Source organism: Hylobates moloch, unplaced genomic scaffold, assembly GCF_009828535.3.
Source record: "Hylobates moloch isolate HMO894 unplaced genomic scaffold, HMol_V3 SCAFFOLD_14, whole genome shotgun sequence".
In the NCBI taxonomy this organism is placed as follows: Eukaryota; Metazoa; Chordata; class Mammalia; order Primates; family Hylobatidae; genus Hylobates; species Hylobates moloch.
In genome coordinates this window covers 93572877-93599884 of record NW_026652289.1, presented here as the reverse complement: position 1 = coordinate 93599884, position 27008 = coordinate 93572877, and the positions used below count along the sequence as shown (strand labels likewise).

Sequence of the window (27008 nt, the reverse complement as noted above, 5' to 3'; positions counted from 1 at the left end):
CATGAATGGCTTACCACCATCCCTTTGGTGATGAGTGAGCTCTTGCTCTGAATTCGTGTGAGATCGGTTGTTCAGTTGTTTAAAAATGCATGACACCTCCCCTCCCCCTCGCTCTTGCTTCGTTTCTCACCAGATGACACATGGGCTCCTCCTTTGCCTTTTACCATGATTGTAAGCTCCCTGAGGCGTGCACCAGAAGCAGATGCTGGCACTATGTTTCTTGTACATCCCGCAGAACCATAATCCAATTAAACCTATTTTCTTTATTAGTTACCCAGCCTCAGGTATTTCTTTACAGCAGTGCAAGAATGGACTAACACAAGGGGCTTCTGCCTACATTTCATTGGCCACAACTGTGTCACAAGGGGCCAATTAAATCAAATCAAATCAAATTCAGAAGAGTTAAGTAACTCAAGTGTTTAGCTTGAGTAGAAAAAGATAAAGGGCAGAAAAAAATAAAGTAGAAAAAAAAATAAAGGACTTTGAAGTGGATGTTAAATGAACCAATTTACATAACTACCATAGAAAGAATCCAAACTTTGTTCCTGATTTTAATGACATGCATCAAATTATTCTGCATTTAAGTAATATTTTGAATTTTTATTTCAAGATGATTTCTTTAGCATGTTAGAGACATAACCTTCTTTTATGGGTTTACTTAGTGTTTCATTTGGAATGAATATTACATTTTATTAAATATATATTTTTTAATCAATGCAAAACTCCTGCTTGAGAAAAGTGGAGGGAAAGGTAAAAAGGACTTTGTCTTCACCTTAGGTACCAGCAAAGCCATGGCAGGGCAGAGCACCATGTGGGAACTTGGGGTCCCCGATTCCAGGATTTGACTCTTGGACAGCATTTCTGGACCTGCCCTTGGACAGAGGGGAGCACGCCACCCTGAAGGGTGAGGCCCAGGCCAGGCAGCATTCACCACAAGCTGACTGAAGAGCCTGTGGGCCTTAAGGGAACTTACGTAGTAGTCTGGCAGTACTCCCCATGGCCTGGGGTGTCAGTGGCTATGGGGTGAGGCTCCTCTGCCTTTGGAAAGGGGAAGAAAGAGAGGTCTTGTGGTTTGAGTGCCAGTTCAGCTGCAATACAATAGAATACCAGTTAGACTTCTAAGGTTTTTGACACTAGTTCCTGACTCCTGGATGGCACCTCTGGACCCACCCAGGGCCTGGGGTACCTCAACACCCTGAAGGGAAGGAAATAGGCCAGGATGGCTTTGCCACCAGCTGATTGTAAAGCCCTGGGGCCTTGAGCAAACATAGGCAGTAGCCAGGGAGTGGTTACAGCTGGCCTTGAGCAAGACCCAGTGCTGTGCCGGCTTCAGGTCTGACCCAGTACAATCGTAGTGGTGGTGGCCACAGTGGTGCATGTGTCACTCCAGCTCCAGCTTCGGGTGGCTCAGAATGGAGAAAGAAACCCTGTTTGGGAGAAAGTAAGGGGTGAGAAAAGAGTCTCTACCTTGTAATCCAGAGGATTCTGCTGGATTATGTCCAAAATCATCAAAGTACAAATAAATAAAATTAGAAATGAAAAAGGAAGCAATACAACAGATATCACAGAAATTGAAAGGATCATTAGTGGCTACTGTGAGCAAATATATGGCAATACATTGGAAAATCTAGAATAAATGGACAAATTTCTAGACACATACAACCTACCAAGATTGAACCATAAATAAATCCAAAACCTCAACAGATGAATAACAAATACTGAGATCAAAGTCCTAACAAAAAGTCTCCTGGTAAAGAAAAGCCCAGGATCTCATAGCTGAATTCTAGCAAACATTTAAAGAAGAACTAACCAATCCTACTCAAAATCAAAAACTAGAGAAGGAGGGAATACTTCCAAATTTACTCTACAAGGCCAGTATTACCCTGATACCAAAACCAGATACAGACACATCAAAAAAAGAAAACTACAGACCAATATCTCTGATTAATATTGATGTGAAAACCCTGAAGAAAACACTAGCAAACAATACATTAGAAATTAAACAATACATTAGAAAGATTATTCATCAGATCCAAGTGGGATTTATTCCAGGGATGCAAGCATGGTTCAACGTATGCAAATCGATCAATGTAATACACCATATCAACAAAATGAAAGATAAAAACGATATGATCCTTTCAATTGATGCTGAAAAAGCATTTGATAAAGTTTAACATCCCTTCATGATAAAAACCCTCAAAAAACTGGGAATAGCAGGAACGTACCTCAACATAATAAAAGCCATATACAACAGACCCACATCTAGTATTATACTGAGTGAGGAAAAACTAAAAGCTCTAAGATTTAGAGCATGACAAGGATGCCCACTTTCACCTCTGTTATTCAACATAGTACTGGAAGTCCTAGCTAGAGCAATCAGACAAGAGAAGGAAATAAAGGGCATCCAAATTGGAAAGGAAGAAGTCAAATGATTGTTATTTGCAGATGAGTTGATCTTATATTTGGAAAAACCTAAAGACTCCACAAGAAAGCTATTAGAACTGATAAATTCAGTAAAGCTTCAGGATACAAAATCAACATACAAAAATCAGTAGCACATCTATATGCCAACAGTGAACAATCTGAATAAGAAATCTTAAAAGTAACCCATTTACAATAGCCACACATAAAATTAAATACCTAGGAATTATCAAAGAAGTGAAAGAACTCTATAATGAAAACAATAAAACACTGATGAAATAAATTGAAGAGGACACCAAAAAATGGAAATATTGGAAAAATATTCAGTGTTCACAGATTGGAATAATAATATTGTTAACACGTTCATACTAACCAAAGCAATCTACAAATTCAATGCTATCCCTATCAAAATACCAATGATATTCTTTACATAAATAGAAAAAAAAAATCCTAAAAGAATACCAAGAAAAACCAAAGCTATCTTAAGCAAAAAGAGCAAAACTAGAGGAATGACATTACCTGACTTCAAATTATACTACAGAGCTACAGTAACCAAAACAGCATGGTACTGGCATAAAAATAGACACACAGACCAATGGAACAGAATATAGAACCCAGAAACAAACCCACACACCTACAGTGAACTCATTTTTAACAAAAGTGCCAAGAACATACATTAGGGAAAAGACAGTCTCGTTAACAAGTAATGCTGAGAAAGCTAGATCTCCGTATTCAGAAGACCGAAACTACACCGCTATCTCTTGTCGTATACAAAATGAAATAAAAATGAAATAAAGACTTACATCTGAGACCTCAAACTATAAAACTACTGCAAGAAAACATCAAGAAACTCTCCAGGACATTGGTCTAAGTGACAATTTTTTGAGCAACACCCCACAAGCACAGGCAATCAAAGGCAACTTTGACAGATGTGAACACATCAAGTTGAAAAGCTTCTGCACAGCAGAGGATACAATCAACAAAGTGAAGAGACAACCCACAAAATGGCAGAAAATATTTGCAAACTACTTATCTGACAAGGGATTAATAACCAGGGTATATAAGGAGCTCAAGTAACTCTATGGGAAAAGAATTGAATAATCTAGTCAAAAAATGAGCAAAAGACTTGAATAGACTTCTCAAAAGAAGACATACAAATGGCAAACAGGCATATGAAAAAGTGCTCAACATTATTGATCATCAGAGAAATGCAAATCAAAACTGCGAGATACCATCTCACCCCACTTAAAATGGTTTATTTCCAAGACAGGCAATAATAGGTGAAGATATGGAGAAAAGGGAACCCTCATACACTGTTTGTGGAAATATAAATTAGTACAGCCACTATGGAGAACAGTTTGGAGGTTCCTCAAAAAACTAAAAATTGAGCTACCATATAATCTAGTAATCTCACTGCTGGATATATACCCCCAAAAGAAAGGAAATCAGTATATCAAAGAAATATCTGCACTCCTGTATGTTGCAACACTGTTCACAATAGCTAAAATTTGGAAGCAACCTAAATGTCCATCAGTAGATGAAAGAATAAGAAAATGTGTACATATACACAATGGAGTACTATTCAGCCATAAAAAGAGTAAGGTCAAGGCATTTGCAACAACATGGAAGAAACTGGAGTGAAATAAGCCAGGCACAGAAAGACAAACATTGCATGTTCTCAATTATTTATGGGATCTAAAAATTAAAACAATTGAACTCATGGACTTAGAGACTAGAAGAATGGTTAACAGAGGCTGGAAGGGTAGTGGCAGGCTGGGGAAGAGGTTGGGATGATTAATGGGGACAATAAAAAAGGTAGTTAGAAAAAATGAATAAGACCTAGTATTTGATAGCACAACAGGGTGACTATAGTCAATAATAACTTAATTGTACATTTTTAACAGAAGAGAAAACCACCCCATTTACAATACCATAAAAACAAATAAGATACTTAGGAATAGATTAGCAAAAGATGTGTAAGGCTTATCCACAAAAATTACAAACCAGTATTGAAAGAAAGTATAGAAAAACTTAATGAATGAAAAAACCTCCATGCTAATGGATTGGAAGATTTAATATTGTTAATACAATACTCCCCAAAATGACAAATGCAACACAATGCCTATTAAATTCTAGCTACCTGTTTTGGGAATGATTTAGAAATTCATATGGAAATGCAAGGGAACAAGAATAACCAAATCACTATTGAAAAAGGAAGAACAAGGTTGGAAGACTCACAATTCCTGATTTCAAAACTGGCTACAAAGCCACATTAATCAAGACAATGTGGTACTGGCATAAGGGTAAACATATAGGTAAATGAAATAGACTGGAGAGTCCAGTAATAAATTTCACATTCGTGGGTCATTGATTTTCTAGAAGAATGTTGAGACCATTCAATGTAAAAAGAATGATTTTTTCAGCACTGCTGTGACAACTGGGGTATTCACCTACAAAAGAATAAAGTTGGACTTGTACCTCACACAATATACAAAATTTAACTCAAAATGGATTGTATACTTAAATATAATAGTTAAAAATATAAAAATCTCAGAGAGAAAACAGGAGTAACTCTTCCTGACCTTGATTTAGGAATGAGTCTTAGATATGACACCAAATAAAGCAACAAAATTAAAAATAAATAAATTGAACTTCATTCAAATGTTAAAACTTAGTGCTTCAAAGGACATCATCAAGAAATTAAAAACTTAATCCACAGAATGGAAGAAAATATTTGCAAATCAGGTATCTGATAAAAAAGATTTGTATTCAGAGTATATGAAGAACTCTTATAACTCAATGAAGAAAGACAAACCAATTTTTAAATAGACAAAGAATTTAAATAGACATTTCTCCAAAGAAGATATACAAATGACCAATAAAAACTAAAATGTTGGGTTCAGTGGCTCACACCTGCAAATCCTAGCACATTGAGAGGTCAAGGTAGGAGGATTACTAGAGCCCAGGAGTTCACAGCCAGCCTGGGCAACATAACGAGATCTTGTCTCTACAAAAATAAAAAAATTAGACAGGTGTGGTGGCACATGCTTGTGGTCTCAGCCACTCAGAAGGCTGACGTGAGAGAACTGCTTGAGTCTTGGAAGTTGAAGCTGCATTGAGCTGTGTTTGTGACACTGCACTCCGTCCTGGGTGACAGAGTAAAACCCTATCTCAAAAAAAAAAAAAAAAAAAAAGATGGTTCAACAACAAGCAAACACAAATTAAAACCACAGTGAAATACCACTTGACACTCATTTGGGTGGCTAAAATAAAAAAAGACAGACAATAACAAGTATTGGCAAGAATGTGGAAAAATTAGAATTCTCATACTTGTTTATGGAATTGTAAATGGTGCAATCACTTTGGAAAAATAGTTTGGTAGTTCCTAAAATGGTTGCATATAAAGATAATATATAACTCAGCAGTTCTACTCCTAAATATATGCCCAAGGTGATTGAAAGCACATGTTCACCAAAAAAAAAAAAAAAAAAAAAAACTTGTACACATACCTGAGACTGGGTAAATTATAAAGAGAAAGATGTTTGATGGACTCACAGTTCCACATGGCTGGGGAGGCCTCACAATCATGGCAGGAGGCAAAAGGCACACCTTACATGGTGGCACACAAGACAGAATTAGAGCCAAGTGAAAGGGGAAACCCCTTATAAAACTATCAGATCTTGTGAGACTTATTCACTGCCATGAGAACAGTATGGGGGAAACCACCCCGATGATTCAATTATCTCCTACCAGATCCCTCCCACAACGTATGGGAATTATGGGAGCTAATTCCCATAATTTGACTGGGAACACAGCCACGCATATCATTCTGCACCAGATCCTCCCAAATCTCATGTCCTCTCACTTCAAAATCAATCATGCCTTCCCAGCAGTCCCCCAAAGTCTTATTTCAGCATTAACTCAAAAGTCCACAGTCCGAAGTCTCATTTCAGACAAGGCAAGTCCCTTCTGCCTATGAACCTGTAAAATCAAAAGCAAGTTAGTTCTTTCTAGATACAATGGGGTTACATGCATTGGATAAATACAGCCATTCCAAATGGGAGAACTTGGCCTAAACAGAGGGGCTAAAGGCCCCATGCAAGCCTGAAATCCAGCAGGGCAGTCAAATCTTAAAGCTCCAGAATGATCTTCTTTGACTCCAGGCCTCACATCCAGGTAACACTGAAGCAAGAGGTGAGTTCCCATGGTCTTGGTCAGCTCCACCCCTGTGGCTTTGCAGAGTACAGCCTCCCTTCTGGCTGCTTTTATGGGCTGACATTGAGTGTTGGCAGCTCTTCCAGGCACACAGTGCAAGCTGTTGTGGATCTACCATTCTGGGGTCTGGAGGACAGTGGCCGTCTTTTCACAGCTCTACTAGGCAGTGCCCCAGTGGGGACCCTGCGTGATGGCTTCAACCCCACATTTCCCTTCCACACTGCCCTAGCAGAGGTTCTTTATGAGGGCCCAACCCCTGCAGCAAACTTCTTCCTGGACATCCAGGGATTTTCATACATCCTCAGAAATCTAGGCAGAGGGTCACAAATCTCAATTTTGACTTCTGTGCACCTGAAGCCTCAACACCACATGGAAGCTGCCAAGTCTTGGGGCTTGCACCCTCTGAAGCAATGGCCTGCGCTATACCTCGGCCCCTTTTAACCATGGCTAGAGTGGCTGGGACACAGGGCAACAACTCCCTAGGCTACATACAGCAAGGGGGCTCTGGGCCCAGCCCATGAAACCATTTTTTCCTCCTAGGCCTCTGGGCTTGTGATGGCAGGAGCTGCCACAAAGGTCTCTGACATGCCCTGTAAACATTTTTCCCATTGTCTTGGTGATTAACATTTGTTTCCTCATTACTTATGCAAATTTCTGCAGCTGACTTGAATTTCTCCTCAGAAAATGGGTTTGTCTTTTCTATCACAGCGTCAGGCTACAAATTTTTCAAACTTTTATATGCTGTTTCCCTTTTAACACCGAATGCTTTTAACAGCACCCAAGTCACTTCTTGAATGCTTTGCTGCTTAGAAATTTCTTCTGCCAGATACCCTAAATCATCTCCCTCGAGTTCCAAGTTCCACAGATCTCTAGGGCAAAGACAAAATGCCACCAGTCTCTTTGCTAAAACATTGCAAGAGTCACCTTTACTTCAGTTCACGACAAGTTTCTCTTCTCCATCCGAGACCATCTCAGTCTGGCTTTCATTGGCCATATCATTTTCAGCATTTTGGTCAAGGCCATTCAACAAGTCTCTAGAAAGTTCCAAACTTTCTCACATTTTCCTGTCTTTTTCTAAGCCCTCCAAACTGTTCCAAACTCTGCCTGTTACCCAGTTCCAAAGTTGCTTCCACATTTTCAGGTATCTTTACAGCAGCACCCCATACTACCAATACCAATTTACTATGTTAGTCCATTTTCACACTACTGATAAAGACATAACCAAGACTGGGTGATTTATAAAGAAAAAGAGGTTTGATGGACTCACAATTCCATGTGACTGAGGAGGCCCTCACAATCATGGTGGAAGTGAAAGGCACATCTTACATGGTAGTAGTCAAGAGAGAATAACAGCCAGGGAAACCCCTGGTTTTATAAGGGAAACCCCTTATAAAACCATCAGATCTCATGAGACTTATTCACTACCATGAGAACAGTATGGGGGAAACCACCCCCATGATCCCATTTTCTCCCACCAGGTTCCTCCCACAACATGTGGGAATTATTGGAGTTACAATTCAAGATGAGATTTGGGTGGGGATACAGCCAACCCATATCAAGTGGCTACTATGAAAAAAATATATATGCCAATTAATTGGAAAATCTAGAAAAAATGGACAAATTCCTAGACACATACAACCTACCTAGATTGAATGAGAAATAAATCCAAAAGCTGAATAGCCCAATAACAAGTAATGAGACCAAAGTAATAATAAAAGGTTATCCAAGAGAAAGAAAACCTGGGACACAATGGCTTCAGTGATGAATTCTACTGGGAACTAATGCCAATTCTACTTAAACTGTTCCAAAACATACAGGAAGAGGGAATACTTTCAAACTCATTCTCTGTGGCCAGCATTACCCTGATACCAAAGCCAGATAAAGACACATCAAAAAAAGAAAACTACAGGCCAATATCTCCAATGAATATTAATGCAAAACCACTCACCAACAACTAGCTAAGCAAATGTAATGGTACATTAAAAAGGTCATTCATTACGATCAAGTGGGATTTATCCCAGAGATGTAAGGATGGTTCGACATATGCAAATCAATCAATGTCATACATCATATCAACAGAATGGAGGACAAAAATTATATGACCTTTTCAATTAATGCCAGAAAAGCATCTGATAAAGTTTAACATCCCTTCATGATAAAAAAAAAAACCTCAAAAAATGGGTTTAGAAGGAACATCCCTCAGCATGATAAAAGCCTTATATGACAGAACCACAGCTAGTTTTATACTAAATGGGGAAAAAAACTGAAAGCCTTTCCTTTAAGATCTGGAACATGACAAGCATGCCTACTTTCACCACTATTATTCAATATAGTACTAGAAGTCCTAGCTAGAACAATCAGACAACAGAAAGAAATAAAGGGCATTCAAATTGGAAAGGAAGTCAAATTATCCTTATTTGCAGATGATGCGACCTTATATTTGGAAAAACCACCAAAAAAAATTAGAACTGACAAATTCAGTAAAGTTGCAAGATACAAAATCAAGATACAAAAATCAATAGCATTTCTATATGCCAACAGTGAGCAATCTGAAAAAGAAATAAAAAATGTAATACCATTTGCAATAGCCACAAATAAAATTAAATACCTAGGAATTAACATAACCAAAGTGAAAGACCTCTACAATGAAAACTATAAAACATTAATGACAGAAATTGAAGAGGACACCAAAAAAAATTGAAAGATATTCCGTGTTCCTAGATTGCAATAATCAATATAGTTAAAATGTCTGATCTATAGATTCATTGCAATCTCTATTATAATACCAATGACATTCCACAAAGAAATACAAAAACATATACAAAGCTATAGTAACCAAAACAGCATGGTACTGGCATAAAAACAGACACATAGGCCAATGGCACAAAATAGAGAACCCAGAAACAAATTCACACACCTACAATGAACTCATTTTCAACACAGGTGCCAAGAATATATATTGGGGAAAAGACAATCTCTTCAATAAATGGTGCTGGAAAAACTAGATGTCCCTACGCAGAAGAATGAAACTTGATCCCTATCTCTCACCATATACAAAAATCAAATTACAATGAATTTAGTACTTAAATCTAAGACCTCAAACTATGAAACTACTGCAAGAAACTGTTGAAGAAAACCTCCAGGACATAGGTCCAGGCAAAAATTTCTGGAGCAATACCCCCACAAACACAGGCAACTAAAGCAAAATGTACAAATGAGATCACATTAAGCTAAAAAAAAAAAAAAAGAAGAAGAAGAAGAAGAAAAACCTTCTACACAGCAAAGGAAGCAATCAAGAAAGGGAAAAGACACAGAGAATATTTGCAAAACTATCTATCCTGACAGGGAATTAATAACCAAAATATATAAGAAGTTCAAACAACTCTATAGGAAAAAATCTAATAACCTGATCAAAAAATTGGCAAAAGAATTGAACTTTTCTCAAAAGAAAGCATACAAATGGCAAAACAAAAAGTGTTCAACCTTCTTGATTATCAGAGAAATGCAAAGCAAAACTATAATGAGATATCACTCCAATTAAAATGGCTTATATTCAAAAGACAGGCTATAACAAATGCTGGCAGATGGAGAAAAGGGATGTGGAGAAAAGGGAACCCTTATACACTGTTGGTGGGAATGTAAATTAGTACAACCACTGTACAGAACAGTTTGGAGGTTCCTCAAAAAGCTAAAAATAGAGCTACTATACAAACCAGCAATCTCATTGCCAGGTATATATACCCAAAAATATGGTACGTATATACAATGAGTACTATTCAGCCACAAAAAAGAATAAGACTTTGTCATTTGCAACAACATGGATGGAACTGGAGGTCATTATGATAAGTGAAATAACATAGGCACAGAATGATAAACATTACATGTTCTCACCTATTTGTGGGATCTAAAAATCAAAACGAACTCATGGAGATAAAGAATAGAAGAATGGTTAATAAAGGCTGGGAAGTGTATTGGAGGTCTGTGGGGAGGTAAGCATGATTAATGCGTACAAAAAGAAATAGTTAGAATAAATAAGACCTAGTATTTGATAGCACAACAGAAGGACTATAGTCAATAATTTAATTGTTCATTTTAAAATAAGCCAGGTGCGGTGGCTCACGCTTGTAATCCCAGCACTTTGGGAGGCCGAGGCGGGCGGATCACGAGGTCAGGAGATCGAGACCATGGTGAAACCCCGTCTCTACTAAAAATACAAAAAAATTAGCCGGGCGTGGTGGCGGGCGCCTGTAGTCCCAGCTCCTCGGAGAGGCTGAGGCAGGAGAATGGCGTGAACCCGGGAGGCGGAGCTTGCAGTGAGCCGAGATTGCGCCACTGCACTCCAGCCTGGGTGACAGAGCGAGACTCCGTCTCAAAAAAAAAAATAAATAAATAAAATAAAATAAGACCAAAACAGTGTTATTGCATTATTTGTAACACAAAGGATAACTGTTTGAGGGGATGGATATCTAATCTTTTATGATGTGATTATTATACATTGCATGCCTGTACCAAAATATCTCATGACCTCCATAAATATATACACCTAATATGTACCTGCAAAAATTAAAAATTGAAAAAGTTTGTTTAAATGTGATTTACTACTGAAAGAGATTTAAAAAAAAAACAAAAAACGCATGACCATCTCAGTAGACACCAAAAAAAGCTTTTGGTGAAATCCAACATCCATGATAAAAACTCTCAACAAACTAGACATCAAACGAATATTCCTCAAAGGAATAAGTGTCATTCCTAACAGAACCATAGTCAGCAGCATACTGAATAAGCAAAAGCTAGAAGTATTCCCACTGAGAACTGGACAAAGACAAGGATGCCCACTCATCACTCCTATGCAACAAAGTACTGGAAGTCCTAGCCACAGCAATCAGGCAAGATAAAGAAATAAAAGGCATCCAAATAGGAAAATAACTCAAATTCTCTCTCTTCATTGGTGATATGATTCTGTAACTAGAAACCCCTAAAGACGTCGGGCGCGGTGGCTCACGCCTGTAATCCCAACACTTTGGGAGGCCGAGGCAGGCAAATGACAAAGTCAGGAGATCGAAACCATCCTGGCTAACATGGTGAAACCCCATCTCTACTAAAAATACAAAAAATTAGCCAGGCGTGATGGCATGTGCCTGTGGTCCCAGCTACTCAGGAGGCTGAGGCAGGAGAATCGCTTGAACCCAGGAGACAGAGGTTGCAGGGAGCTGAGAACCCTCCACTGCACTTCAGCTTGGGCAACAGAGCGAGATTCCATCTCAGAAAAAGAAAAAAAAGGAAAACCCTAAAGAATCTGCCAAAAGACTTCAGCGAAGTTTCAGGATACAAAATCAATGTACAAAACTCAGTGACATTTCTATATACCAATAACATTCAAGCTGAGAACCAAATCAAGAATGCAATCTCATTTACAATAGTCACATACAAAAAATAAAATACCTAGGAATACATCTAAGCAAAGAAGTGCAAGATCTCTAGAAAGAGAACTACAAAACACTGCTGAAAGAAATCATATCTGACACAAACAAGTGGAAAAACATCCCATGCTCATGTATTGGAAGAATCGATAACGTTAAAATGGCCATACTTCCCAAAGCAATTTACAGATAAAACACTGTTCCTATCAAATTACCAATGTTATTATTTTTATATCATATATGTTGTCTTTCATACTATTTGTCTAATTATTCTAGTTGTTCTACAATAATTTAGCTTTTATTGCAGTTTTAATTACTTTCCCACACTGAAGCACAGAATGTGCTGAGCATATCAAATAATATGTAAGCACCCCATGAATGCTATTGCTAATAATTTAGATTTTGCTCATTAAATGAGATCAAAAGAAATAATAGACAACAGTCATAATGTTAAGAGTAGCATATGAAACCATGAGGACTGTGGACAAGTTTAAAAGAAAAATGTGGTACATGATAGAAATTATATGGGAAAAAAAAGTTGAATATTTGCCTTTCACACAAAGTATTGCAAATTTTCCTGGCCTTCTCTTTTATGGGACATTTTCAGATATGGAACTGTGGAAACATGGTTTCAATGAGGGACACATCAATAATAAGTTCACACAATCACTAATACAAAGGAGGAACACATCAATAATAAGGTCAAACCATCACTAATACAAAGATGGTTAAGAATTTTTATGACAGTACCAGTCAAGACTGTCAAGGTTTGGTTATAAAATAAAGATAGTCTCAATTCCTTCTAATTTTATTATTCTCAATAAGCATAGTTTGTACTCCACATACAATTAAATTAGTCTCAATTTTATATCATCCTAAAAGGTCTTGTGTAGATAAATTTACATATCATGGGAAAAGTAATTTATCAGATGGTATGCTCTAAGTTTTGCCTCTGAACCCATTTAGTGGTGGATTTTTAAAAAATGTTTTTCATTCTATAGGAAAGATTTTTAAATGGGTCAATAAGTTTCTTCACCAGCACCTTTGATCAAATCTTAAGCTTAAAAGCTACTCTTTTATAAAACATATGTAATGTTTGGCTTCACAGAGCCTTAGTTCATAAATAAATACATCAGTTTCTTATTCAGATACTTGTCACTTTGGTTCTTATAAAAAAATAGAAATACTTTAAAAATAATAACTTGTGTCTTGCATCTATAACTTGCCTGAGCAATGATTTGGTTCTTAGAGATACAACTATAATTCATAGTAAGAAATAATGGATAAAAGTAACTCCCAAAAATGCCAAAATAAAGTAATAATAAGATGGCACTTTCCTTGGGAACCAAATGTGATATGAATCACTAATTTATTATAACATAAAAATCTTCATGTTCTTGGATATACTAAATTTGGTACAGAATTAGTGAAACCTAAGGATGCTAGTGACCTACATAAGCATACACTTCATAGTTAACAAAGTATATGTATAAACACTCGGACTGTATAATCTCTCTGTGAAGTTATTTATAATTATGTATATTATGTTAACATAACATTACAAGGAGAAGCAATTCTAATTTAGAGCATTGTGAAGGTCCTTAATCTTTCAGTTTGCCAATTTGAACCATGAATTTCACACAGAGAGGTGGGAGGATGGATCTGTAAGTAGGTATGTAGAGAGATATAACTCATTTGAGGTTTAATATATATACAAACCAATGACTGGGCCTGCAGATGATCAGATTGAAAGGACTTGGAAGTATGCATATAAAGATCTGAAACAGTCAGAGAAGCATGATCAGAAAATACACACAATAAGACATTAAGAATATACTCATGAGGCTGGGCATGGTGGCTCATGCTTGTAATCCTACCACTTTGGGAAGCCAAGGTAGGAGGATCTTTTGAGGTCAGGAGTTTGAGACCACCCTGACCAATATGGTCAAACCCAGTCTCTACTAAAAATAGTAAAAATCAGCTGGCCATGGTGGTGAACGCCTGTAATCTCAGTGCTCAGGAGGCTGAGGCAGGAGAATCACTTGAACCTGGGAGGTGGAGCCTAGATGGCGCCACTGCACTCCAGCCTGGGCAACAGAGCAAGACTCGGTCTCAAAAACTCATGAATATGCAATACTTTATTTGAAATACTCATCATTTTCCTATATTATTGGACAAAATTGCATTCACATTTTATTTTTTATTTGCTCAGATCACATACATTTTTCCTAATGGATACTTATATTTTCTCTTTATTTCTCCTGGCATTTCTTTTCTACCCCTCTCTCCAAGGTACATTCCAACTCTTGCGCTTCTAAAATTATTATTACTGTGCTATTTTGGTGCATTCTATAGTTCTTATTTATGAGGCTTATTGGATTCCTTCCTAGACTTCATTAGAACAACTAAAAATCTCGGGAATTCTGACCATTTACAGGATTTAAAAGTCGACGGTAAAATTATATCAGGCTTGGGTCTCAGGTATTCTCTTTGTAAATGACTCTGAAAGATCTGATCTTGAAGTAGTCTAGCCTCAAAAATTCTTGCTTTGATACCAACTATCTTTATAAAGTAGAGCTTTTATCTGGTGTGGTTGGTTAATGGAAAAACCAGTTGCCCAAATCAGGAATCATGGAAAATGATACTTGTATCTTTTAGCATTTTAACTTAAAACAAGTTAAATATTGCATCATTTGTCTGTCTTTTAATGCAAGTATGAGGCCTTTTCTTGAATTATCTTGCATTTCAATACTAGATTAAAAGTCTCTAAGAGTAGTTCTGATTTTAATTACATATATTCTAAAGTGTATCTATCAGCAATACTTTTTCTGTTTCTATAGTTTAGTCAATTATTGTATTAATATTTGTGGCCTACACTTGACCTTTCTTTAATTTTTCCAACATATAGGAGTTATTTGCATTTCAGGAAGACTGTTAGAATAAAAACTGCAAAAGTGGATAGTGATAACCATACTTACCTACCTGTCTCCCTTTTAGGGGGGATAACATCTCAAAAATAAATAGGAGATAATTATGGAAATGAAAGTTTCCCAATGCAAGTGGAGGAAGACTGGAACATTTTTTCACTAGTGAAATTTCTGGAGACTTAGTAAGAACAGTTAAGACATATTTTATTATAGTTTTATCAGATAGAGTCATTTTTGGATTTTCAGGTAATATTCCCAAGCTTTCAGAGATACTGAGAACAGAAGAGGCACTAAAACTATAATTCGGGGGAATATTAACATTTTTCCCTAAAACTAATCAATGGGTTAGAGGAAAAAAAGCTAATAAATATAGGCATTTTAATGTTATTGATTAGTCATCATATCTAGATGAGTTTCTTTGCAATTTTTATTTGACTCTTTTTCTCTTCAAATTGTTTTGCTTTAGTATTTTGCCATTGCCTTACTACCAGCTTAGATATTTTGCCTCATATTAATGTATACTACTGTCTGTTAAATACCAATTCCACAATTAAGCTCAGGTGATCTGAAAAGTAAGCTTTTTATTGTGTGTACAGTGAACATGAAGGAGAGGTTCTTTTATTTTTTTAATTATACTGGTTCATAGAAGACTAGAAATTAAGTAATATCATATATATTAAGTATTATATGTGTATTTAAGAATTTTCAAAATTGAGCAAATTTTGAAGAAGAAAATATGGTTTATTACTTTTCTTGCCCATTCTAATTCTAAATCTAATATTCTTTCTACTCAAAATGTTTAAATGTAAGTTCCTTGCTAACCAATTCTTTAATCTCCGGTGGACATAAATGCTTACCTGCCTTTAGTATTTCAAGCTAATGCCTAATATTTCCTAATGTCTAATGTCAAAAATCAACCCAAGTAACTTTCTTTAACTCTTAAGAGGTTTGTTATCAACATTACAATCACTAGATCTGATTAGTCTACCCAGTAACTGATAATCAGTGCCAGAGTCTAGAACAAACCTCTCAGATCACCCTTTTTCTCGGATGTTAAGATACACTTAATACCTAGCTTGTGCTTTTAGGCTGATTGACATATCTGATTAAATCACATGGTTCTCTTTTCCTTTAAGAAGTGGCACGAATCCCTCTGTATCCTCATGCATATTCATGCCGGTTGAAAGGAAAGGTCATCAAGTCTCGTCTTATCTGGGTGTATTGTCAGAATATGGAAAAACAGGACTCTAACAGGTAGAGGCCCAAGTTGCTTATTGCATTTAATTAGAGGGTCATTGCTCTGGACTTAGAAGCAAAAGACCTAGATTTGTGTCCTCTCCTTCTACTACTTAGTAAATAGTAGCATAAACAAGTCATAGAACTTGCACTTTAGTCTTCTCAACTGTAAATTACGGAAAATGTTTCTTAGCTCACCGAATGGTTTGCGAGGATGACATAATGTAAATAAATGAATTTTATTTCATTTATAAATGAATATTTATAATAATAATAAAGCCCTATTGAGTAAAAATATGAAATGTAATGTTTATTTCCTCTTTGGGACAAGTTATAACAATGTCTTAACACTCTTTATCCATGTTTGTCCTTCTCCATGTTTAGGGTGCATCGTTAAAAGGCGAAAGAGGTATCGTGCTTTTTCTGTGAAGGAAAAAAATACCAGAATTTTAAAAAGTATTTTATTTTCTGTTTTAGCTATCGACTTCAATATTATAAAGATTCTAAACAATCCAAGAGCATATACGTTGCCCATATCCAAGGAAGAATCAAGATTATCAAGACTAGCAACAAAGGTTTGGAGTATAATAATCATGAAAAAATTTCATACTTGTTTAATTTGCAATATAATTGCAATTGACTGTGCTGTACATAGGCAATGCTGGTTATTACATTCTTACCATATATTTTGGAAAAGAATTTAATGGTCAAAAGAGATTTGTTTGAGGTTTAATCTTAATATTACAAAGTTTTATTTTCTTCTGAAAATAACCCCATCTCTAATGAAAAATATCATAATATTTATCTTTTTTCCCCACAACATGTCTTGTCACTGTTTCTCCTTTGGTTGACATACAAAGGCTCCATCTGGTGTTTGCACATGAGTATGATCTGAATAAGCAGCAAAGCTGCAGGCAAAACTTCAAAGGAGTATCAATAATAGTTGACCTGTCCTTACTTCTTAAGCCATGGTCCTAGAATAATTGACCACATGTAGATACTGTTACTCTTGAGTCTTGAATGCTTAGTTTCTCGACATTCTTGAAGGTGCCATGCAAGTAGAGATTTCATGTACTCACCACCATGTGTTGCCTTAGCCAAAATTTGATGAGATTATTGACCTGAAATTCTGAATTTGGTATCTTAATTTGTTAGACAATTAGGTTTTAAGTTGGTTACAGTCTTTATTGCTAAAATATTGCCTACATCATCTTGTCAAGTCTGATAAGATAATTTATTTAAAATTAAAAATTATGCCTATATAAAAACCACTTTCTGAAAGTCAGTATTTATGTTTTTCCCGGTATTTAATAACCCAAGTTTAATAAAATATCTTCCTACTTTATTCTGACCTTCACAGTAAGGCTAAGGATGGTTTGCAGGCACTTCAGATATTAACTGGTGATGTATAGAAGTCAATTTTGAATCAATGACAATGTCACACCATTTCCTTTGGGGCAATATTGCCAGATTTAGAAATCAGAGATAAGTAATAGAAATTGTATATCTGGTCTTCAGCAAACACTAAAAATGGTCTCTTGTACTTTGTTTAGTAGCTAACACATGGGTTTGTAACAGATTAAACAACCTTTTTCAGAGGATGCTGTTAACAGATAGAAATTGGAAATATATCTTTAGTAGTATAGCACATTGCTGCATTTTTTGCCCTGTCCCATTGTACTAGTCAGCTTGGATTGCCATAACAAAATACCATGGACTGAGTAGCTTAAACAACAGAAATTCATTTCTCATAGTTCTGGAGGATGGGAAATCCAAGATCAAGGATCCAGCCAATTTGGTTTTCTGGTGAAAGCTCTCTTCCTGTCTTGCAGATGGCCTCTTCCTTGTCGTGTCCTCATATGGCAGAGAGAGTGAGCTCTGGTCTCTTCTTCTTCTTATAAAGACTCCAATTCCATCATTGACAACCTCATCTAAACCTAATTACGAAGAGCTCTGAAATCATATTGCTTCAGCAATGGCCAAACTATTTATAAGTATTTCTTCTGGAAGGAAAAGACTCTGAAGGCCATAATAACTGTTTTCAAATACGTAGAGAGCTACTGTAGGAAAGCAGAATTAGAGTTTTTTCTGTATGGCTCCAAAAAAAGTATAACTTTTGCCAATAAATAAGTGAAAGATACAGGGATATAGATTTCAGCTCAAGATGAAAAATTTTCCAGGCACCAAAGTTGTCCACATGCTAAATGGCTGCCTGTGGGTTTCTAGTCCCTGAAAGTGACACTGGGTATGAGCATTAGCAGAACATATATTCAAGCCTCAAAAATCAATGTTTAGCTTTCTACTCATTGTAGCAATTATCCTTTAATAAATTAACTGAGAAATTAGGCACCCAAATCACCCCTTGGACTTTCTATTTCATCCCTTATGATCATTCTTTTTTTTTTTTTATTATACTTTAGGGTTTTAGGGTACATGTACACAATGTGCAGGTTTGTTACATATGTATCCATGTGCCATGTTGATTTCCTGCACCCATTAACTCGTCATTTAGCATTAGGTGTATCTCCTAATGCTGTCCCTCCCCCCTCCCCCCACCCCACAACAGTCCCCGGAGTGTGATGTTCCCCTTCCTGTGTCCATGAGTTCTCATTGTTCAATTCCCAACTATGAGTGAGAACATGCGGTGTTTGGTTTTTTGTCCTTGCGATAGTTTACTGAGAATGATGTTTTCCAGTTTCATCCATGTCCCTACAAAGGACACGAACTCATCATTTTTTATGGCTGCATAGTATTCCATGGTGTATATGTGCCACATTTTCTTAATCCAGTCTATCGTTGTTAGACATTTGGGTTGGTTCCAACTCTTTGCTATTGTGAATAGTGCTGCAATAAACATACGTGTGCATGTGTCTTTATAGCAGCATGATTTATAGTCCTTTGGGTATATACCCAGTAATGGGATGGCTGAGTCAAATGGTATTTCTAGTTCAAGATCCCTGAGCAATTGCCACACTGACTTCCACAATGGTTGAACTAGTTTACAGTCCCACCAACAGTGTAAAAGTGTTCCTATTTCTCCACATCCTCTCCAGCACCTGTTGTTTCCTGATTTTTTAATGATGGCCATTCTAACTGGTGTGAGATGGTATCTCACTGTGGTTTTGATTTGCATTTCTCTGATGGCCAGTGATGATGAGCATTTCTTCATGTGTTTTTTGGCTGCATAAATTGTCTTCTTTTGAGAAGTGTCTGTTCATGTCCTCTGCCCACTTTTTGATGGGGTTGTTTGTTTTTTTCTTGTAAATTTGTTTGAGTTCATTGTAGATTCTGGATATTAGCCCTTTGTCAGATGAGTAGGTTGCAAAAATTTTCTCCCATTCTGTAGGTTGCCTGTTCACTCTGATGATAGTTTCTTTTGCTGTGCAGAAGCTCTGTAGTTTAATGAGATCCCATTTGTCAATTTTGGCTTTTGTTGCCATTGCTTTTGGTGTTTTAGACATGAAGTCCTTGCCCACGCCTATGTCTTGAATGGTATTGCCTAGGTTTTCTTGTAGGATTTTAATGGTTTTAGGTCTAACATATAAGTCTTTAATCCATCTTGAATTAATTTTTGTATAAGGTGTAAGGAAGGGATCCAGTTTCAGCTTTCTACATATGGCTAGCCAGTTTTCCCAGCACCATTTATTAAATAGGGAATCCTTTCCCCATTTCTTGTTTTTGTCAGGTTTGTCAAAGATCAGATAGTTGTAGCTATGTGGCATCATTTCTGAGGGCTCTGTTCTGTTACATTGATCTATGTCTCTGTTGTGGTACCAGTACCATGCTGTTTTGGTTACTGTAGCCTTGTAGTATAGTTTAAAGTCAGGTAGCGTGATGCCTCCAGCTTTGTTCTTTTGGCTTAGGATTGACTTGGCGATGCAGGCTCTTTTTTGGTTCCATATGAACTTTAAAGTAGTTTTTTCCAATTCTGTGAAGAAAGTCCTTGATAGCTTGATGGGGATGGCATTGAATCTATAAATTACCTTGGGCAGTATGGCCATTTTCACGATATTGATTCTTCCAACCCATGAGCATGGAATGTTCTTCCATTTGTTTGTATCCTCTTTGATTTCATTGAGCAGTGGTTTGTAGTTCTCCTTGAAGAGGTCCTTCACATCCCTTGTAAGTTGGATTCCTAGGTATTTTATTCTCTTTGAAGCAATTGTGAATGGGAGTTCACTCATGATTTGGCTCTCTGTTTGTCTGTGATTGGTGTACAAGAATGCTTGTGATTTTTGTACATTAATTTTGTATCCTGAGACTTTGCTGAAGTTGCTAATCAGCTTAAGGAGATTTTGGGCTGAGACAATGGGGTTTTCTAGATATACAATCTTGTCATCTGCAAACAGGGACAATTTGACTTCCTCTTTTCCTAATTGAATACCCTTTATTTCCTTCTCCTGCCTGATTGCTCTGGCCAGAACTTCCAGCACTATGTTGAATAGGAGCGGTGAGAGAGGGCATCCCTGTCTTGTGCCAGTTTTCAGAGGGAATGCTTCCAGTTTTTGCCCATTCAGTATGATATTGGCTGTGGGTTTGTCATAGATAGCTCTTATTATCTTGAGATACGTCCCATCAATACCTAATTTATTGAGAGTTTTTAGCATGAAGGGTTGTTGAATTTTGTCAAAGGCCTTTTCTGCATCTATTGAGATAATCATGTGGTTTTTGTCTTTGGTTCTGTTTATATGCTGGATTACATTTATTGATTTGTGTCTGTTGAACCAGCCTTGCATCCCAGGGATGAAGCCCACTTGATCATGGTGGATAAGCTTTTTGATGTGCTGCTGGATTCGGTTTGCCAGTATTTTATTGAGGATTTTTGCATCAATGTTCATCAAGGATATTGGTCTGAAATTCTCTTTTTTGGTTATGTCTCTGTCAGGCTTTGGTATCCGGACGATGCTGGCTTCATAAAATGTGTTAGGGAGGATTCCCTCTTTTTCTATCGATTGGAATAGTTTCAGAAGGAATGGTACCAGTTCCTCCTTGTACCTCTGGTAGAATTCGGCTGTGAATCCATCAGGTCCTGGACTCTTTTTGGTTGGTAAGCTATTGATTATTGCCACAATTTCCGAACCTGTTATTGGTCTATTCAGAGATTCAACTTCTTCCTGGTTTAGTCTTGGGAGGGTGTATTTGTCGAGGAATTTATCCATTTCTTCTAGATTTTCTAGTTTATTTGCGTAGAGGTGTTTGTAGTATTCTCTGATGGTAGATTGTATTTCTGTGGGATCAGTGGTGATATCCCCTTTTTCGTTTTTTATTGCATCTATTTGATTCTTCTCTCTTTTCTTCTTTATTAGTCTTGCTAGCAGTCCATCAATTTTGTTGATCTTTTCAAAAAACCAGCTCCTGGATTCATTAATTTTTTGAAGGGTTTTTTGTGTCTCTATTTCCTTCAGTTCTGCTCTGATTTTAGTTATTTCTAGCCTTCTGCTAGCTTTTGAATGTGTTTGCTCTTGCTTTTCTAGTTCTTTTAATTGTGATATTAGGGTGTCAATTTTGGATCTTTCCTGCTTTCTCTTGTGGGCATTTAGTGCTATAAATTTCCCTCTACACACTGCTTTGAATGTGTCCCAGAGATTCTGGTATGTTGTGTCTTTGTTCTCGTTGGTTTCAAAGAACATCTTTATTTCTGCCTTCATTTCATTATGTACCCAATAGTCATTCAGGAGCAGGTTGTTCAGTTTCCATGTAGTTGAGCGGTTTTGAGTGAGTTTCTTGATCCTGAGTTCTAGTTTGATTGCACTGTGGTCTGAGAGACAGTTTGTTATAATTTCTGTTGTTTTACATTTGCTGAGGAGAGCTTTACTTCCAACTATGTGGTCAATTTTGGAATAGGTGTGGTGTGGTGCTGAAAAAAATGTATATTCTGTTGACTTGGGGTGGAGAGTTCTGTAGATGTCTATTAGGTCCACTTTATGTAGAGCTGAATTCAATTCCTGGATATCCTTGTTAACTTTCTGTCTCGTTGATCTGTCTAATGCTGACAGTGGGGTGTTAAAATCTCCCATTATTATTGTGTGGGAGTTTAAGTCCCTTTGTAGGTCACTGAGGACTTGCTTTATGAATCTGGGTGCTCCTGTGTTGGGTGCATATATATTTAGGATAGTTAGCTCTTCTTGTTGAATTGATCCCTGTACCATTATGTAATGGCCTTCTTTGTCTCTTTTGATCTTTGTTGGTTTAAAGTCTATTTTATCAGAGACTAGGATTGCAACCCCTGCCTTTTTTTGTTTTCCAGTTGCTTGATAGATCTTCCTCCATCCCTTTATTTTGAGTCTATGTGTGTCTCTGCACGTGAGATGGGTTTCCTGAATACAGCACACTGATGGGTCCTGACTCCTTATCCAGTTTGCCAGTCTGTGTCTTTTGATTGGAGCATTTAGCCCATTTACATTTAACGTTAATATTGTTATGTGTGAATCTGATCCTGTCATTATGATGTTAGTTGGTTATTTTGCTCGTTAGTTGCTATAGTTTCTTCCTAGCCTCGCTGGTCTTTACAATTTGGCATGTTTTTGCAGTGGCTGGAACCGGTTGTTCCTTTCCATGTTTAGTGCTTCCTTCAGGAGCTCTTTTAGGGCAGGCATGGTGGTGACAAAATCACTCAGCGTTTGCTTGTCTGTAAAGTATTTTATTTCTCCTTCACTTATGAAGCTTAGTTTGGCGGGATAGCAAATTCTGGGTTGAAAATTCTTTTCTTTAAGAATGTTGAATATCGGCCCCCACTCTCTTCTGGCTTGTAGAGTTTCTGCTGAGAGATCAGCTGTTAGTCTGATGGGCTTCCCTTTGTGGGTAACCCGACCTTTCTCTCTGGCTGCCCTTAACATTTTTTCCTTCATTTCAACTTTGGTGAATCTGACAATTATGTGTCTTGGAGTTGCCCTTCTCGAGGAGTATCTTTGTGGCGTTCTCTGTATTTCTTGAATCTGAATGCTGGCCTGCCTTGCTAGATTGGGGAAGTTCTCCTGGATAATATCTTGCAGAGTGTTTTCCAACTTGGTTCCATTCTCCCCATCATTTTCAGGTACACCAATCAGACGTAGGTTTGGTCTTTTCACATAGTCCCAAATTTCTTGGAGGCTTTGTTCATTTCTTTTTATTCTTTTTTCTCTAAACTTCCCTTCTCTCTTCATTTCATTCATTTCATCTTCCATCAGCGATACCCTTTCTTCCAGTTGATCGCATCTGCTACTGAGGCTTCTGCAATCTTCGCGTAGTTCTCGAAACTTGGCTTTCAGCTCCATCAGCTCCTTTAAGCCCTTCTCTCCATTGGTTATTCTAGTTATCCATCCTTCTAATTTTTTTTCAAAGTTTTTAACTTCTTTGCTATTGTTTTGAATTTCCTCTCGTAGCTCAGAGTAGTTTGATCGTCTGAAGCCTTCTTCTCTCAACTCATCAAAGTCATCCTCCATCCAGCTTTGTTCCGTTGCTGGTGAGGAACTGCGTTCCTTTGGAGGAGGAGAGGTGCTCTGTTTTTTAGAGTTTCCAGTTTTTCTGCTCTGTTTTTTCCCCATCTTTGTGGTTTTATCTACTTTTTGTCTTTGATGATGGTGATGTACAGATGGGTTTTTGGTGTTGATGTCCTTTCTGTTTGTTAGTTTTCCTTCTACCAGACAGGACCCTCAGCTGCAGGTCTGTTGGAGTTTACTAGAGGTCCACTCCAGACCCTGTTTGGCTGGGTGTCAGCAGCGGTGGCTGCAGAACAGCAGATTTTCATGAGACCACAAATTCAGCTGTCTGATAGTTCCTCTGAAAGTTTTGTCTCAGAGGAGTACCTGGTTGAATGAGGTGTCAGTCTGACCCTACTGGGGGGGTGCCTCCCAGTTAGGCTGCTCAGGGGTGAGGGACCCACTTTAGGAGGCAGTCTGTCCGTTCTCAGATCTCCAGCTGCGTGCTGGGAGAACCACTACTCTCTTCAAAGCTGTCAGTCAGACAGGGACATTGAAGTCTGTGGAGGTTCTTGCTGAGTTTTTGTTTGTCTGTGCCCTGCCCCCAGAGGTGGAGCCTACAGAGGCAGGCAGGCCTCCTTGAGCTGTGGTGGGCTCCCCCCAGTTCGAGCTTCCTGGCTGCTTTGTTTACCTAAGCAAGCCTGGGCAATGGCGGGCGCCCCTCCCCCAGCCTCGCTGCCGCCTTGCAGCTTGATCTCAGACTGCTGTGCTAGCAATCAGCGAGACTCCGTGGGCATAGGACCCTCCGAGCCAGGTGCGGGACACAATCTCCTAGTGTGCCGTTTTCCAGGCCCATTGGAAAAGCGCAGTATTAGGATGGGACTGACCCGATATTCCAGGTGCCGTCTGTTTCCCCTTTCTTTGACTAGGAAAGGGAACTCCCTGACCCCTTGCGCTTCCCGAGTGAGGCAATGCCTCGCCCTGCTTCGGCTCGCGCACAGTGTGCTTCACCGACTGTCCTGCACCCGCTGTTAGGCACTCCCTAGTGAGATGAAACCAGTACCTCAAGGAGAAATGCAGAAATCACCCGTCTTCTGTGTCGCTGGGGCTGGGAGCTGGAGACCAGAGCTGTTCCTATTCGGCCATCTTGGCTCCACCACCCATGATCATTCTTAAGTTTATGGAGTTGCTTGATTCTTTGAATTTAGGCTAGGTTGACTTCACAATAAAAGTCTTGTTTCATGGAATCTTAAAGTGCTCTGACAAATTTCTGCTATTATCTTTCATGGGATGAATGGAAACATTAGGGTTTCTGCTCATTGGTTTGGCTATTTGGAGTGTCTCTAGCAAGAGGTTTTTGGTTAACTTGCGACATTCTGCTTTAAAAACCAAAACACCAGGCCAGGCGCGGTGGCTCACGCCTGTTATTCCAGCACTTTGGGAGGCCGAGGCGGGCAGATCATGAGGTCAGGAGATCAAAACCATCCTGGCTAACACGGTGCAACCCCATCTCTACTAAAATTAAAAAAAAATTAGCCAGGCCTGGTGGCGGGCGCCTGTAGTCCCAGCTGCTCAGAAGGCTGAGGCAAGAGAATGGCGTGAACCTGAGAGGCAAAGCTTGCAGTGAGCCAAGATCGCGCCACTGCACTCCAGCCTGGGCGAAAGAGCGAGACTCCGTCTCAAAAAAATAAAAACAAACAAACAAAAACAACAACACAGGATTTGCATTTAATACCTATTTGCCTCTTACCTGGCTGAAGTACTCTTAAAAACCATGAATTCTTATAGAGGAAAAAGGGCTGCAAACTGTGATTTTCTTAACTTAATAACTGATCACTGCAGAAAAATAACAGAAATGTCTATTTCTAGAATTTTAGTAAGATAGAATGTTTATCTTATAGTACTCAAGAAAGAAACAGGAAGAGTGTTGCAAAATATCTATCTAGACAGGCAAATTTCTTAAAAATCTAAACTGAGCGTGGGCTAGTTTTGCATACATTTTGAAGATTGAGCTATATATAACCCAATGTGAATTATCATGGGAGCTTAAAATGAAGGAGTGATTTACATCATAGAAAACATGTCTGATATTGGCATTAACTTTTTACTAGCAAAGAATTGCTATTGATTATGATAGTCCCATTATTTGAAATGATTCTGTAGCTGCTAGGAATTCTGAAACATATTTTTTGCAAAAACCTATAGAATAAAAAAGTGACCATAAGCAAAAGAAATTAAGAGAACTTTATGTATCAATAAAAGCAAATGAAAACAAAATTTTATTTCCCCACAGTAAGTGGAATCAATAAAAAATCTTTCATAATGGTATTACAAAGATTGAGGAAAACTTAAAATATTAGTAGTTGCTATACTGACATTTCTCCCATAAGAAGGGAATAATAGAATCTTGGAGTAATTATATTTATGGTTATTGTATTCTTGACATAGAATTTTTGGTCAACAGGTTTTTTTTTTTTTTCCATCAGCACCTTGATGCTATCCCACTGCCTTCTGGCGTGTTTTGTTATGATAAGAAGTTAGTTATTAAAGTTCGCCTATATATGAGTGGCTTTCTCTTGCTGCTTTTGAGGTTTTTCTTCTTGTCTTTATTTTTAAAAACTTTGTCTAGGATGTGCTAGGTGTGACTTTATTCTACTTAGAGATTGCTGAACTTCTTGGATGTGTTTTTCATAAATTTTGAAAATTTAGACCATCATTTGTTCAGATATTTTTCCTATGTCTTTTCCTGGCTTTGTTCATTTTCTTTCTTTTTTTTTTCCTGTTCTTAAGACTGAATAATATCTATTGCCTATATGCAAGCCTGGTGATAAATCAAAAGGGTAGAAGAGCCTTACTGCACATACTTATAGACTCATACTTTGGTAAATTCCTCTAATTAAGAAGATGCTTTCTGGAATTTCCTTTATTTTAATATATCAAATGGTAACTTTATGCTAAATATGAAGTTATATTTTATTCACAGTTTTTTAGAAGCACAAAAGTAATCATCGTCTTGATTCTTTTCTTCCTCTTACAGTCGCACTATAGTAGTACTGGTCCAGAGTTTAATCGTGTTCTCTTCAATTTTGGAGGTCAGAGTCCATTGATTTTATATTATCTTAAGATGCATGAGCTGGCTGGTATTTCCAAAGCATCTAAGAAAACCAAGATTAAACTCACTAGGATATTCCAGGAACCATATCCTTTTTAAAGCTTTGCTTTAATATAATTTGTTTCAAAAATAATATTCAAAACGTTTCACTGAATGTCTCAATTGAGAAAAAAATTGAATGCATGTTTTATCAATGCTTGTCTTTAGTATTAATATTTACTTATGCTTAAAACTTTGGTAGTATGTTTGGCTTTTCTTTATTAGATCTAATGCTATGATT

At 37.6% G+C, this 27008-nt stretch overlaps 1 protein-coding gene across 7 annotated transcripts in view; it reads left to right on the top strand.

The window, feature by feature from the left end:
* Nucleotides 1-27008, top strand: part of FAM227B (family with sequence similarity 227 member B) — a 240266-nt gene that overhangs the window by 205379 nt on the left and 7879 nt on the right. For 4 of the 7 annotated variants that reach the window (XM_058427720.1, XM_058427717.1, XM_058427719.1 and 1 more), the window contains 2 exons: nucleotides 16697-16794; nucleotides 26654-26815. In XM_058427720.1, the coding sequence (XP_058283703.1) occupies nucleotides 16697-16794; nucleotides 26654-26815 (260 nt within the window). Of the gene's footprint in view, nucleotides 1-16119; nucleotides 16280-16696; nucleotides 16795-26653; nucleotides 26820-27008 lie in introns of those variants that run through there. The other 3 variants (XM_058427722.1, XM_058427718.1, XM_058427723.1) reach the window with 2 other exon arrangements.